At 41.5% G+C, this 13,920-nt stretch overlaps 1 protein-coding gene across 6 annotated transcripts in view; it reads left to right on the top strand.

Moving 5' to 3' along the window:
• plekhg5b (pleckstrin homology domain containing, family G (with RhoGef domain) member 5b) overlaps window positions 1-13,920 on the top strand; it is a 73,847-nt gene that overhangs the window by 52,599 nt on the left and 7,328 nt on the right. For all 6 annotated transcript variants that reach the window (XM_072366825.1, XM_072366828.1, XM_072366830.1 and 3 more), the window contains 6 exons: window positions 387-486; window positions 670-730; window positions 980-1,071; window positions 1,157-1,293; window positions 3,583-3,749; window positions 13,640-13,831. In XM_072366825.1, the coding sequence (XP_072222926.1) occupies window positions 387-486; window positions 670-730; window positions 980-1,071; window positions 1,157-1,293; window positions 3,583-3,749; window positions 13,640-13,831 (749 nt within the window). The remainder of the gene's footprint in view (window positions 1-386; window positions 487-669; window positions 731-979; window positions 1,072-1,156; window positions 1,294-3,582; window positions 3,750-13,639; window positions 13,832-13,920) is intronic.

Raw genomic sequence — 13,920 nt, 5'->3', positions numbered from 1 at the left:
TCTGAAAAACATTGCCAGAATCAAAGCAATAGTGTCTAACCCAGATGATAAAAAGCTGCTGATGTTATTGATTTAATGTGCCTGTTAAAGTTCAGGTCTGAGTCCAATATTACTCCTAGATTTCTAACTTGATTATTAGATTTTAGAGAGGGACTCACGGTGACTGATAACACTTTCTGTCTGTTTCTGTGAGCAAACTTATCTATATGGCCACATAATGCTGACAGTATCGCAGTTAGCATGATGATATGATTTTTTTATTTTTTTGTCATTGATAAATTACTAAGTAATTCAGCTGGAGCAACTCTTCAAGCTCTGCATTAAAGCTTCACTCAGTAGTGATCCAGCTCAAGGAATGACTGATTTAAATTTTTTTTCACCCTAAGCCTCCATCCTGTCTCGAAACGTGTCCACGCGCTCCTGTCCCCCACGCACCAGCCCCCCCTCTGACATGGAGGAAGAGGATGAGGGGAGCAATGACCGCGGGTCAGTAACCTTCTGTTTTCTCATGCTAGTGTTCACACACTCCTCCTGCTTCACACTGCCTTCTGCTATGTGGATCATTTGCAGGTCTCAGTGGTCACATTAAACTTGCAGTTTCTCGTATACTGGGTTATTTCAAAGAACTGGTACGTGTATGTTGTGATCGCGTGTGTAACTGTTGTGCAGGGAGTGTAAAACAGTGGGAATGAAGCTGGGGAAAAAGAAGCCACGGAGACGACACACTGATGTAAGTAATCATGCAAACACACAGGCCAAACAAAAGATCCCCCTCCACCTAATGAAACTGCAGCTTAATTTCTGTTCCTGGAAGGAGTGGAGAAGAATATTCTAAATTGCATGCAATTAATTGTGAAATACAGCAGCCATGATATAACATGTTGGTGCCACAGTACTTTGGCTGAGTAAGATCTGCTAAGTGCACGCATACAGCCGATACAGCCTGTGTAAACTAATAGTGTGTTTCCTTTTTCTGCAGGACCCCAGCAAAGAGTGCTTCAGCCTGAAGTTTGACCTCAATGTGGACATAAACACAGAAATTGTACCTGCTATGAAAAAGAAAACACTGAGGTGAGAGGAGATGAGGAATGGCCACTGAAAACTACTGTCCCCAGCTCTGTGAAATGAGTTTGGACTCTTTATTTTCTGTTATCAGAGAGGTTCTAGGTCCAGTGTTTGAGAGGAAGGGCATTGAGTTGTCACGGGTTGATTTGTTCCTGGATCAGTCCAACACACCACTGTCCCTTAACTTCGAGGCCTATCGTTTTGGAGGACACTACCTCAAAGTTAAAGGTAAAAACACTCCTACCTTCCACTAATGCCCCCACGTCTGTCTAAGTCACTGGGACTGGACATGATCTGGGAATGTTCACTCTCAGCTGTAGAGCAACAGAAAGTCACCTACACACTCATTGATCTAATAAACTTGGGTCTGACCTCATATTTGATGTTTGTTATAAAGACTTTACAGTGATAAAACTTACTGTATCTCAGGCTACAACACAGTGCTGCAGTTCCTCCGCTTTATTCCATCTTTTAGATTATGACTTTGATCCACTTTGTTGGGATTTGTTTTGGCTTTTTCACCGAAGCTCCAGTTTAGCCCTGGTCGGTGTGTCATTCCATGCTGCATTCCTTTTTTTTGCAATGGCTCTGTTTGAACCTCTCTGTCACAGTGCAGCATACAAACACAATTTTGGGGAAAGATCAGCACAGTGTTTTCAGGTGGAGCATCTTTTGTCTGTGACATAAAGACATAACCGGAAGCACATTGTGGCCTTCTGCATGAATATGGACTTTTAATGACCTGAAGAAGCTGAAGCCAACTACAGTATGATTTAAGCAGGCAAAACTTTCTAAGCTGGCTTCTAGTCTCTTCACACTGAAATATAAAAGAAAGACATTTTGATTAAAGTTTTGCTGGAAAAGAAAAACATTCTATGGGAAAATATAATTTGTTTCACTGCAGTGCATATTTCAGTGGTGAAGTGCACTGTTTGCCTCAAGTCTACTACCAGGTATAATTCAGTGAGAGTTCCTGCAAACCAGATAAACTGTTGTTGTTATGAATGCCCTATTGAAGTAGCAAACCCCGATGTAAAACTTTGAAACCTAAAAAAGGCATCAAGGGAGGTTGCAGATATGTCGTATTTCAATTTTTGGTTTTGTTGTTTTTTTTCCTAAAACTATAACTGTCAGTCATGACTGGTTCTTACTGTATATTAGAAACGATGGTTTCTTTTAAGTGAGTTCGATTTCCTGTCACAGCTGTGTTTCTGATTGTCAAAGGCAAAGGGAGTGGAGTTGCCACATGACATTGCAGAGACGAGAAGTGGAAAAAATGTGTCACTGATGACCTTTGGGGAATTTTTGTTGGTACTGTCATTAGTGTACAAGAAAGGATAAGCATTGCCTCTCTCTTTTTTTCAGAGAAGTGATTGACTGCCACGTGAAAGGGTCTCATCTGATTTTTACCTCTTGACTAGAGTCTGGAGTTACAAACACTGGAGTCTAAAACACAGAGGTCAAGGGGGAACAGTCTGCAGCAGTTCAGTCAGAAGCTTTACTGTTCTGCTAGATTTTGTTTCAAATTCTGAACACTGTGAGACAAATTGAATGTATTTTCCTAAACTTAACCAGATATGAGACCTTAAATCACTAAGTTCATTAATATTAGATCAAATTACACCTTGTATGTGATAAAGGTCATTCATTATTGTTGCCTGATGTCAATGGACATTTTGACCAAAGTGATTTCTTTCCTACAGGGGACATATTTTCCTTTCTTTCACTAGTTGGCACAATTTCCTGAGGTCTTAATGAAATGATTGTAATATGTTTTGCACCATAGATGTATAGTACCACAGCTCCCTTCACAACAATGAATTTACAGTGCTTTTCAAAGAAACTGGTTGTAGGGTGTGTCACTCCACTCCACGCTACTTTTTTCCACAGAATTCGTTTTAACTAATATCTGTGCTATAGCCTTTAATTACCATGCAAATTTAAATTTGGACACATATTAGACTCAATAACCCCTAAACAATGTTAGAGCCATATGAGAGAGCATATATATACACAGAGAACTTACTCTAGCATTCATGGCAAAACCAAGTCACAGCAAACCAAGCATCAGTTTGTAATTCCTCCGTCACATATTGACTTAATAAACACTGGGCCTATCAAAGCAGAAAGGTAGAGCAAAATAATTTTGATTTCCTCCTTTCATGGTACAATGAATGCAACCTAATTCTAACTCAAAGTTGGGTGGAGATAAAGATGAGCTGGGCCTGTGTATCATACCGTTATACCCTGAAAATCTTCATGACTCACTGAATGACTCAATTTTTGACCAAAGCAGCCCCAAACAAAGTGACAATGTTGTTTTCTTTTGTTGTTGTTGCTTTTTTTTTGTTGCTTTTTTTATAGTTGATAAGTTTGTAGTGACATGTTGTCAAGCACAAAAAAGTGTTTTGCTTTTTCTTTCATGTGACCTTAAAATTATACTCCTTTTTCTGTTTCCAAGATCCCTCCCACAAAGATAAACATTATCTTTCTTTTCTTTTTATTCTAAATACGTAGCGCGACCAGGTGATGAGCTGAAGGTAGAGCAGAGTGTGAAAGACTTACGGTCACTCAGCCTGCCCATCATGAAGCCCTCTCCAAGTCAGAGCCCCTACATCCTGACCCCAGACAGTGAGAAGGTTGCACATGAATCTCTGGAACGCCGGGAAAGCATAGATCTGTTGGTGAGTATAGGCATCAGTTTTATTTCATGTGACGATGCCAATAGTAACATATCATAGCATTCGTCATACACATCAAAATTAAATTCATCATCTCTTGAAACTGCAACTAAACACAGACACACCCAGAGAGTCTTACTGTTTGCACTCATCTTTTAGTGTTTTCCATAACTTCATTGTTCTACCTTCCGTCCCATAAAACCTGGGACTAGTTTAGTATCTCATGGTAATCTCATCATGACCTCATTGTTTTCCATTACTGTTATCTTTGCTTTAGAATCCTGGGAATTAGTGTGTCTATTTCCATTTTAGCCCTCTGCCAACTCTGTGTGTCTTTGAGGGCACAGTCATGTATGTGCATGCTAGACTGCGCAGTGCTTTGAATCGAATATGATAATGCATTCACTCAGGAACACTCCCTGCCACTTCCACGCTTCCTGCGGCCACAGGAAGCAGCTGTTTTGTAACCATTGAGAGGTGAGTGAGATGCTAAGAGGCTAACGAAGGCCTGCAGGATCCTGATCTACTTGACTGCCAGACATGGAGCTGGGAAATGGGGCAGGGGTCATCAGGTTCAAGCTGTGACATGTAAGGACACTTGAGCCAGAGCTGTAGTACTTAAACTGAGGAACTGTTTAAAAACTTTAGCTGCAGCACACACATAAGTGGACTTTAACGCCAGGACTCCAACTAACTAATTATTAGTTCATCTGTGGAATGTTTTTGCTTAAATTTCAGATGGTTGTTTAGTCTAGAAAAAGTAATTGAAATGGGCAAAAGTTTTCCTACATGGCTCCCAGAAGTAAAGATGATGTTATCAGACACACTGTTTGCTAAATCCAGTCTGTTGTTGTGCATTTGTTTCGGACTTTATGTTCACCACAATAGTAACAGCAGATTTATACCCTGGAAATTTGGGTCACTTTGAAATAATGGGTCTTGATTTCCGACAGAGGCGTAAGGCTCTCTTTACTAACTGGCATCCATAGATTCTTTGGCTTACAATTGCACGATGTTTGAGCATAAACTATATATAATTTAATGGATGCACACCCAGTGTTTCCACCTTACGTCATCTATGAGCCTCACTATCAGCATGTGGCGGTCTCCATTTTGGCCTTTCTGGAGAGTTATCTATGAAAGATGATTAGACAAAAGTGCATTAACCACGTCGGCTTTGTCTGTCAATCATATAATCTATGTGTTTAAACAATAGCTAGTTTTCTAATTAGGCAATGTGTTTCTGTTAAAAATGTGGAGTGAGTCAAAATTAAGAAGCTTCTTCTTTTCCCTTATCCCTTTATGTAGCAGAGTGTGTGCAGTACATTCTTTCTTGTGGAGCTGTTGCATCAAATCAAACTCTTTTTGCCTTTCATTGTACTTATCAGCCATAATATGCTTAGTGTAACAAGTTCAAGTATGAAAGTAGAGAATTTGAGCTGTAGTTTCATCCTGATTTTATTTCTTTTATTCCTTTTAGTTCAAGCCCATGTCTGATTTTAGCTGCAGTTTCTTTACCACCCACCCCACCCCATTTACTTTGGGCTTTAACTTGCAACCATTTATAACATTACAACAAATTAAAGGAAGGACAAACCCTCAAACAGGATAGTTTGTCATCTTTGAATATGCTATTGAAGTGTAGTAAAGTTATTGTGGCTAATATCTAGGCTTTTCTGTGGTGGAAAATAATATATACATTTTAAAATGAACACTTGAACTTGCCATCATGTTACTTAACAAGATGTACTTCACTGAGAGAGTTCTTAAGTACATTTATGTTTGAAAGAACAATGGCATTGCCATCAATTTATATTATTGGCAAGTATTTTGCAGTAAGAATACCATCCATTTGCTCTCTAATGCAAGTTTATGCATTTGCAGTTTCAACCTCTGAATTAAAGAAGTAGTTCCAATACTATAAACTGAAGATACTGTAGTTTCTGTCATGCTGCTGTTTGTATTTGGTGATTTCTCAAGTTCAGCTAAGGTTGGCTTTTGATCTGTGCTTTTACTTGCCTCAAACTAGGTTCTTAGTCACCCTTTTTGGCAAGTCAAGACCCACCATACAGGTGAGTTAGATTATGTATGTACGTACACAAGCCTTAAAAAGATGTCATTGTTGCTGTGGGCGAACAGGTAGAGGCTCGGCTAAAGCATTTTACTGCCATCTGCGGAGGTAAATCACGTAGGGTAGTCATGAACAGCCGAGGTTTACTGAGGAAAGTGGAGGTTTAGTCATGAAGTGTCTCATCTTTTGATGAGCAATTTTTTTTTTAGTGTGTTGTTCCATCTAACAACTCATAGTGTGATTTCTTACACTGATTTAAGCCAAAGAATTTCTGTGCCTCCATCACAGCTTTGTTGACTGCAAATGTGGAGGGAGTTATGTCTGTTATAAAAAAGAACTCCATCTGGGTCCTCAAGGCGGCAGTGTTGAGCCGCATCTGGTTCTCTAATGAAAGCTGTCAGAAAGCTATGAGCTCTGACAACTGGTGCAGATGTGTGGCACCACAAAAGGTTTTTAAAATATTCACTCGGTTTTGGTTAAGTGCCAGAATAAATTCCAACATACGTAAATGTTATCAACAATAGATGTCCCTCATATTTGGATCTATGAGTTTCAGGAATTGTTTTGACCTATACAAGAAACCCAAGCTCGGGTAAATATGTTGATACTTTTGCCTCAGCTGTAACTCTGTGATTTGTTTTGGATGTCAGCCCATATATTTATGAAATCTGTTTACAAGGCAAAGGCTTTGCTTGGATATGGGGGGCTCTGAACCCTGAGTTTCTATGACAGCAGCTTTACCACTCACTATTTACTGCACGCATGCTTGATTTTTATGAAGTCTCAGGCTTTGTGCAAAGAAGTTTAGATTTTTGCCCAGTGACCAGATCAGAAGAATAGCAGCCAATTCTCATCTTTTCTTTACAGAGGTGCTCTGATGTTTTAAATGGGTATGGGTCATGTTTAGTAATACACAGATGTTACATTTTATAGTCTCTGGCAGTGTTGTGATAGGCTGGTGAGAGCTTTGATGATCTGGATTGATGACTTCACGACAGGGATCCTTAGCCATGCCTTCTGATTGGTCAGAGATTTTCCCAGCTTGTTCCCATAAAGCACATTTGACCCTCTGCCTCCATTTGTTAATTATCCTTCCCCTTAGACTCTTACAGTATCTTCATCGTATAGATCACCTTTCATACTGACCCAACTAAAGTTCAGCTCTGAACCCGTTTCACTCAGTTTGCAATATGATGACACATTAAAAAACTATACTGACGTCCTCTACATCTAGCCAACAATCGCTGGCTGAAGGTTTATCTGACACACTGCAGTTTTCCTAGCTTTACCAAACTTAAAAATCTGAAAGCGGACACCTCCCATTCCACACACACACACACACACACACACACACACACACACACACACACACACACACACACACAGCGGGAGCTGTGACTAATTGGGAAGGTAAAGTCATTAACCCTCAGGGTCAGGGCTCAGTATGTTTGTTGTCCACATGGATTCCATTTGACATCAGGTTTGAGAAAACACATTTTATGCAAAATTGCGGTGCTACTGCGCTAAAGCAACCTTTGGACACATAAGACACACACACACACTCTCATCTTCCTTTTTCCTGAGAACAGAAACTGCGATGGCAGATTTACTTTTACAGTTGTCGTAAAGATAGCCCAGCCGTCTCGGACTCTGTGATTGTCAGTGAGCAAGTACATTGATCCTTGCTCACTGTCAGTTGGTTGAGTCATAAAATACACATCCTTCAGTTGCCATAGAGCACTGAACAAAACACTGACGTGGTTAGTCTCCTCTCACGTTTGTCATGCGAATCAGGTTGAATAAATGAAGCTCAACATAACAGGGTGGTGTCTATAAACTAGCAGCAACATGATTTAATCCAGAGATACAAATCACAACGATGAGGCTGCTATTACAGGCTGCAGTTGGATGGTTTCTGTCGAGTAATGGATCGTCCATATGTGTGTCAGTGCTCAGTTCTCTCAACGCATTCTTCCCTCACAATGAATGTGTGAAAAATGTTGGTGTGTTTAAAAATTCATTTTAAAAAAGGCCTTTAACTTCAGATCAAATTTTGTTTAATTTATTTTTTCCTCCTTTATACAGCTCATGATATGTATACCCAGATCTGAATCTAAACTGAATGAATTCTACATTTTCTTTAACATTTTACAGAGGGGTAATTAGCCAGTGAGTCTGGAAATGAATCTGATAGTTTGGAAGTTGGACTGCATTAAGATTTAAGTGCATTTCTTTGGTATTGCTTGTGAAACTCGCATCTCGTATTCACTGTTGGTGACGTCTTACAGATCTTTTATGATGGTAATTAACCATTCAACTTCTTTTTAAGCAAAAACAGGAAATATAATTGAATCCCTGCTTCTTCAGTGCGAGATTTCCAGCATTGTTCTGTTCCACTGGGCAGTAAACTGATTTCAGGCATCAGGTCCTGTGAAACCTTTATTTGTCCAAATTTTCTTTTTACATTTTTTTTTTTTTTAATGTATCAGTAGATTTCGTGTTGATGAATAGGTTTCTTCCTTACAAGAAGGAACTGAGACTAGTTTATCATCATGGTTGGGTGAGGTAGTTATGTAACAGGTAGGACAGGTAGATGTTATGCAGTAAAGGATGCAGTGCTGAGAGGACGCCGTTGTTGATATAAGCAGCTAAAAACCTTCAGGGCTGCAGATGCATGATGACATAGATGGCCCACAGCCTTCAGCTGATGACACGCTGGAGGAAATGGGGTGTTATCCTCTTGTTTATAAGCACACATCTTTTTCACCAGTAACGAAATTTGAATTATATTATATTCATGTGGCAGAATGCAGCTCATACAATGCTTTAGTGAGCTCCTCAGGAGCAGTGGTCGTTATCTCCCCTTTCATTGGATCACACCGAAAGTCTCACTCCCTTCATTTTACAGCATGGAGAGAAAATGTGTTTGGTTTCCTCCAGCAGCCAGCTCTTCTGCCCTCTCTGAATGCTCACAATGGGTCGATCAGTAATATAGAGTCATTCCAAATGATGGCAGTTGAATCGGCAGCAGTCACACGGACCTTTTATTGATCTCAGAAATTGTCCCGAGACAATCAGTTGTTCCTTAAAACAGTAGGTGTAGTTTAATCGAGTGAGAATCACTGATTCAGATAAACTGGGGGAGACCAACATTCACTCTCACTCAATCACTCTCGTTAAGCGTAAATCAAAGACTTGAAAGTTTAACTTGATGTGTGCAAGGTGTGTGGAGTTAAATTTCCGACATCAGTTCTAGCTTGTAAAATTGGAAATTGGCATCTTAATATTTGTTTCTTTTCTTTCTCATTAGATGTTATTCTACTTTCTGAATCCAGTTTGTCCACTTTGTTTTTTGTGTGAAGTATTTATATGACGTTATATATATAATGTCTAGCAGCTTGCTCTCCAGTTGCACTAATTATATCAGGTGCTAGAAGACGGTTACATAGAAGCTAAAGAGGTGTGCGTGTGTGTGTCTGAGAGGGCGAGAGAGAGAGAGAGAACTGGCAAGACAAAGAAGTTTCCCTGAAGCTTAAAGGTGGAGATTACTTCAGGGTGAACTCACGCCTTTCTGATTGTTGTTTATTTGACCATTGACCTGCAGCACACCTTAACTGCAGGATCAGGTAGGCAGGCAGGCAGACACACAAGCGGAGCAACAGCGATGTTTCACTGTGCTCTCCACTTCTGTCTGAACCTTGGTCTCCTGGAGATGGATTTCCCCTGAGTTGCGGAGTTTCCTTTGTGCTTTTGATTATTCAGACTTTTTAAAAATATATATTATTCTTTGGTTTGGGGGATTTTCTGTTTTCCTGTGGAAAATGGTTCGTTTTGGTCGCCTGTCATCCTGGCACAGCTGGGACCTGCTGCATGTGGACACAGAGATTCCAGAGTCGCCGCCTCCTGACAGAAGGCCGACAACAAGTGACTGTCAGGTGAGAGGTTTGTGGACCTACCAGTGATTATGTAAGATTTTATTTTTGTGATATTTCTTTCCCAGGCTTTGCAATAATGCCAATTAATGGTTTCAAGAAGTGAACACATGATGGTAAGCTATATATCTTTAGGTTTTGAACTGTTTGTTGAAACCTGTGAAGACACCATCTTGTTTTGTAGGAAATTTATATTGGGTGTTTTGTCACTGTTGTATGACTTTAGAGACAAAACAAGACTGTTTTACAATGAAAGCCGAGAGCTGATTGTATTTGTTTTCTGATTGTTTGATTGTTGGCTGAAGGTTAAGTATCAGGAGCAACATTCTGACTTTGCAGCAGCTCTCACCTCAGGCTGAGCTTCCGTTCATGCCACTGTTGTGCTTGTCACAGGCTTGAACTGAGGTGTCCCTAAAACATGCAGCGTATGTTGACCGCCGGGGATTCTTGTAGTTTCTATTTCCCAGTTATGCACACATGACGCGTGCATGTGTGTTTGCCCGGGTTGGTGTGTGTCCAAACTTTCAGGAAGGTCAGTGTCCCACTGTTTTCCCATCGTTAATCAACCCACCTGATCAAGGGGAGTCGTTATCAGTTGACTACCATAAAGGCTGTAGCAAGGGGTGTGGGGGTGTAGTAAGCAGCAAGGGAAACCCCAAATGAGGGGGGTTAGTTTCTTTCTTTTTTTTAAAAAAAGTTCCCTTTTCCAGGCCAAGGTTAATGCTACAAACCCCAGTAGATAAGATAAGGCTTTATCCACTGTGGTTTGATATCATTAACCTGACTTGCCCCCCACTAGACTTGCTGCACAAGTCGCAGTTCCCAAAGTGGGGGTTGCTTTACAATGAAGAAAGCTCAGGGTCCTGCTGCCCAGTGCTCTGACTGACAGGTTTACACAGTGGACACAAGGGAAACCTTGTAAACATAATGAGCTAGGCAGACATGAATAGAGGAGCTTAATGTTTGCTGTGAGGCTACATTTGCTTAGACTGAAGAGTTATCTGGCAACGTACTGACCTGAAGAAATATACTCGAAGAATATACATGTTTATGTTAGTGACTTACAATATTTTTTTTATTATCTATTGCTAACTTATTAGTTTATATCTACTAGTTTCAGCTCTGGAAGGTTGTCAGACTTTTTGGCTGCTCCTGAAGGAGCAGGCATGTGCTTTCTTTTGCTTATCTGCTGAACATAAGCAGCCTATTAAATGTGCTGAGACAAGTACACAAAGGGGATTTCCCGTTTGGCCATTATTTTGGAAAATTCTTTCCTTGTTTTTGCCATCTAGCATGGCATTGGTCAAAGGTCTCCAAGCAAAATAGTGACTGAACATAACAAAGAAGCTTTTTTTCCAAGCAAAAGTAAAATAGAAATGTCCACCCTATCATCTTCCTGTACTATTTAGCTAATTGCTTGTAAGAAAAGCTGATTTTGAAAAACTGGTCAGCTGTACAACTGCGAGAGGTTTGTTTCCCTGTTGAGGCTGACCTACAAAGCATTTGTCATCCTCACAAGCACCAGGATGCCACTTTGAACCAGGGAGCTCCCTGCAAGCTGTCACGCTGACTCCACCTCCAAATATTCAGATCGACCACCTCTTGTGCCTCCTCTTTCCTGCCCTACACAATGAGGCTGGTTCTGGTTGCTATGACTTCAGGCCAGTGTCTGTATGAAATGTAAGCAGGCTGGCTGCCTCAGTGAGTAGGTCTCACTGCTGACTGTTTGGACAGCAGGACACAACACAGATACATCGGGGCTCAGGGAGGAGCTACAGTCAGTGCACAGCAGGACGAGGCGAACTAGCTGGACCCTGTCAGCCGGAGGGGGTCATTTCAAAACCCAGTGGTCCAGTGAAGCGTTGGTAGGAATAAAAACGCATCAAAACTCAGAGTGGACAGAGCGGTGTGGATGTGTGTTTCACCAGTGGAAGTGGAAAAAGAGGAGGCAAGAAGTTGACAGAAAGCGGCAGCTGGCTCCAGAATGGGCTGTGGTCCATGAATCCAGCTGAAGGATTAGGATGGTTTTTGTTACGTTTGACATGCCTCTGGCTTCAATGGTGAGCACTGTCACTATGGTGGGAAACTGCTGATACTTTTTTACACTTGACTTTTTAAAATCAAAGACAAATTCCTGGTGTTGCTTTCGTCTGTGAGAAGCTCGTCTTTTGTTAGCGTTTTTAAGGATAATCAGCTTTCTTAAGGCGAGATTTAGATTGCTGGAAAGCTTTCTCATGTTAAGTGTTCTTTTTCATTTTAAATGTGTTGGACTGGTTTCTGTTTGCTCAGTAGTGTGTGTTCAATAGCACAGGGTCCAGACTTTCCCTGTTTGACCATGTGGACTCAACACCTTCAAACATCTGTGTCCTTGACTATTTGGACAAAAAAAGAAAAATCCAAAGTGACTCTTTCCCTTTCATTCACTTAAACTGTTTCTCTTTCGCTGCAGTTTTTGCTTTAAAGCCAACTTGTCTCTTTCCAGTGAAGTTGCTGCTTTCTTTGGTATCCTTTCTTGAAGATAAAGGACTACAACCTGCTTCAGATTCTGGTGACCCCCCCCCATTCAGATTTACACGTTATGCCAAAGTGCACGGGCCACTTGTGAGCCTCTATCTTCTTAAGTGGTTCCATAATGGTGTGGGGACTATCCTCCTAAAATGGTATTCTGTGTCATCCATCTTTTATTTACATTTAATTCTGTAACACATACTTCTACAACTTTTTTATTTATTTATTAGAAATGTCTCCATAAAGATGGTTCAAATTATGGAGGAGAGGAGTTAATGCAAAAGTTTCTACCATCTGGTTTGTCAGTAAACTGAATTAATGATCTGTAATGCTAAACAATCTTCTGGCTTCTTTAAAGACTGGACTGTGTTCACTCATGACAGTGAAGTGATTTCCTTTTCACAGCCAAAACGCTGAAAATCTTTTGCAGATGAATTCTTAGCTGCAGCTTAATGAAATCTTGATGAAATCTTGATGAAGTCTGAGCTGCAGACGTTGTTTTGACTAAACAAAAAAAAGCTTTTTGCAGTGTCTGACTGTGTTGCTGAAACCAGACATATACACCTTGTGTTCTTTGTGATATCCAACTGCTTTGGGCATAAGTGTTTTGACTTCCCGGTGTTTGTGTGTGTGCGTGTGTGTGCGCCTCTGTGTGGTTGGGTTGGGTTGGGTGGGGGTGTGTGTGTGTGTGTGTGTGTGTGGGGGGGGGGGGGGGGGGGGGGGGGGGTGATCAGTCAAAGAATTTTGTTGGAATGGCCGGTCAGTTTCAGCAACAGTGTCAGTGTCCAGGAATGTAAGTTCTGTGTCACTGTGTTTGATGGAGGGGGGGGGTTCAGTGGCCTGTCTCTCACTGACTCCCCAACAGCAGATTCCTCAGCACTGACACTCCAACGACAAAAACAACTGCTTCCTCAGATACTGAGGTGGCCCCTGTTTGTTTGCTTTGCCGCGGCTCGTAAAGTGAACAGAGATTGCAGGAGCGAGGCTGCGCAGCAGGGCCTGCTGACAGGGTAACAATGGTCAGGGAACAATGGCCAGACTCGGACCGTCTGTTCTTATGGAACAACCTCCCGCCTGCTCCTTGTGATGTCATGAGCATTCACTGTGAGGAAGTGGCAGTCCTTCCCCCTCCTGTTTTTGTCCGACCATTAGGATAGTTGTAACGTTCCTGTTGATGTCATCCCTTGCCCAGAATTCCCCTCTGATTTCCTGCTTATCCTGTCTTTGTATATTTCTTTCATTCCGCCACTGTCTCTTTCCATCGATTGTGTTTCCCCTGAGTTGACAAAATCACACACGACAGTATGCCTGCTCTTTCATTTTCTGTTTTGTTCCTTCTACTGTACATCACATTAATTCCATCTGTGCTCTGTGACTTGCAGGGTCAGGCGCGACGGAGGAAGAACATGACAGAGTTCCTGGGGGAGACCAACATTCCAACCCCGGATTCCCTTGGACAGATGGGTGGCTCTCTGCCCAGCGTCGGGGCTGGGCCCGACAGCTGGAAGAACCGCGCCGCCAGCCGCTTCAGCGTCTTGTTCAGTTCCAACGCTGGAGCAGGGGCCTTCGGCAAGGTAACACTGCACATGCAGAGGCCATCACATGCAAGAGGGTGTGACTTCTATTTCAAACAAAGTGGCAGACTTTCTTTTGGCTGTGAATA

This window comes from Leuresthes tenuis, unplaced genomic scaffold (assembly GCF_036924035.1).
Source record: "Leuresthes tenuis unplaced genomic scaffold, fLeuTen1.0.hap1 SCAF_16, whole genome shotgun sequence".
In the NCBI taxonomy this organism is placed as follows: domain Eukaryota; kingdom Metazoa; phylum Chordata; class Actinopteri; order Atheriniformes; family Atherinopsidae; genus Leuresthes; species Leuresthes tenuis.
Note: the sequence above shows the minus strand (reverse complement) of the source record. Positions and strands in the feature narration are given on the sequence as shown.